Genomic DNA, 1,290 nt, shown 5'->3' on the forward strand with positions numbered 1-1,290 from the left:
CATCATAACAGATTTAACAGTCAAACAAACACTGATTTACACAAATTTATTATCAATTGGAAAGGAATCATCTAACTTAGAAATCTATCTATACAGAAGCATATAACTAGGAGAAGCAGAAAATATAGAGGAGTTTACACATAACAAATTTTCATTGGGAACTTACTGATTAACAAATTACTGATTAACAAGATAATATAGGATGACTATTGAGGATTGATTATCATGAGGGAAACCATAGCTAGAAACAGGTTTTCAGGTGTAAGTGGGGCACATGTAGTTGAGAGGCTATGCTCAGCTTTGGAGGAGAGGGCTTTCAGACCTCCCCATGTTACCAGTATTGTAGATCTCCATTGTTTAGTGTCCATCCCTGGGGGAAGGGGTGATTTCAGGCTAGATGGTGGCACTTCAGTGTTCATCCCTGGGGGAAGGGGTGCCGGTGTCAGTTGTAGCTCTGGAGTAAGGTTGGATGGCTGCCGCCAAAGGGGTGGTGGTGGTGGTTCAGAGAAGGGAAGGGGCGGAGGCGCAGGGCAGAGTGTGCTGGCACATGGGGGAGCTGCAGCGTGGGGTGCTTCCGGGACCCCTAGTCGCAGCCGGAGCACAGAGCCCACTTTTGCATGCCCAGAGACTCTAGGCAGGGCTGTGGCGGGCGGTGACACCCCAGGTGACTGCAGCAGCAACCTGGCACTGGGCTCGGAGTGCTGCGGGAGACAGAGTGTGGGCCGTGCCGCAGCCGGAGCAGGCCAAGCCCCGCCACCGCTCCTTCCACTGGCCCCGCTGCTGGCCATGCATTCTTCCGGCTCCTCTGGGTCCCTAAGCCCCGGCCAGGGCATGGCCAGCCTGAGGCAGCTGCATGGGGAGTAGGGTGCCTGCTCGCCTGCCGCCAGCCAAGAAAGACAGGACAGACTCCAGTGTGAGAATGGCGGCGGTTCCCATCGGAACGGTGGTGGCTGTTACTGGGTCATGATATGGTTTTACTAATTGGGTGGAAATCCAAAGTGGACCTGTAGTAGACAAAACAGCTGCATACCCTCGCCCCCAGATTAATAATTCTGCAGGTACTTGCCAGACAGAGGGATTTTGGGGATCTTTATAGAGGACCTGTGGGCGAGGTCGGGTGTCAGAGGGGATAAAATGTCGTTCTGCAGCAGTACGACCATCTTTAGCAACCAATAAAATGTTAAAGGTAAAGAGAGCTTTGGCAAGTCTTTCATTCTGCTCACATACTCTAGACCCATCATCTCCCCCCTTTTGTTTATTTAAGAGCTGTTTGAGAGTATGATGGGCACG

The 1,290-nt window shown here is 51.6% G+C and overlaps 1 protein-coding gene across 1 annotated transcript; it reads right to left on the reverse strand.

The window, feature by feature from the left end:
* Window positions 1-206: 206 nt before the first annotated feature.
* LOC105756308 (vegetative cell wall protein gp1-like) lies at window positions 207-833 on the reverse strand. The gene has a single exon (XM_012555712.1). The coding sequence runs from the start codon at window positions 831-833 to the stop codon at window positions 207-209; it is 627 nt and encodes a 208-aa protein (XP_012411166.1).
* Window positions 834-1,290: the final 457 nt, after the last annotated feature.

The sequence above is a fragment of the Trichechus manatus genome, unplaced genomic scaffold (assembly GCF_000243295.1).
Source record: "Trichechus manatus latirostris isolate Lorelei unplaced genomic scaffold, TriManLat1.0 scaffold00047, whole genome shotgun sequence".
NCBI lineage: Eukaryota > Metazoa > Chordata > Mammalia > Sirenia > Trichechidae > Trichechus > Trichechus manatus.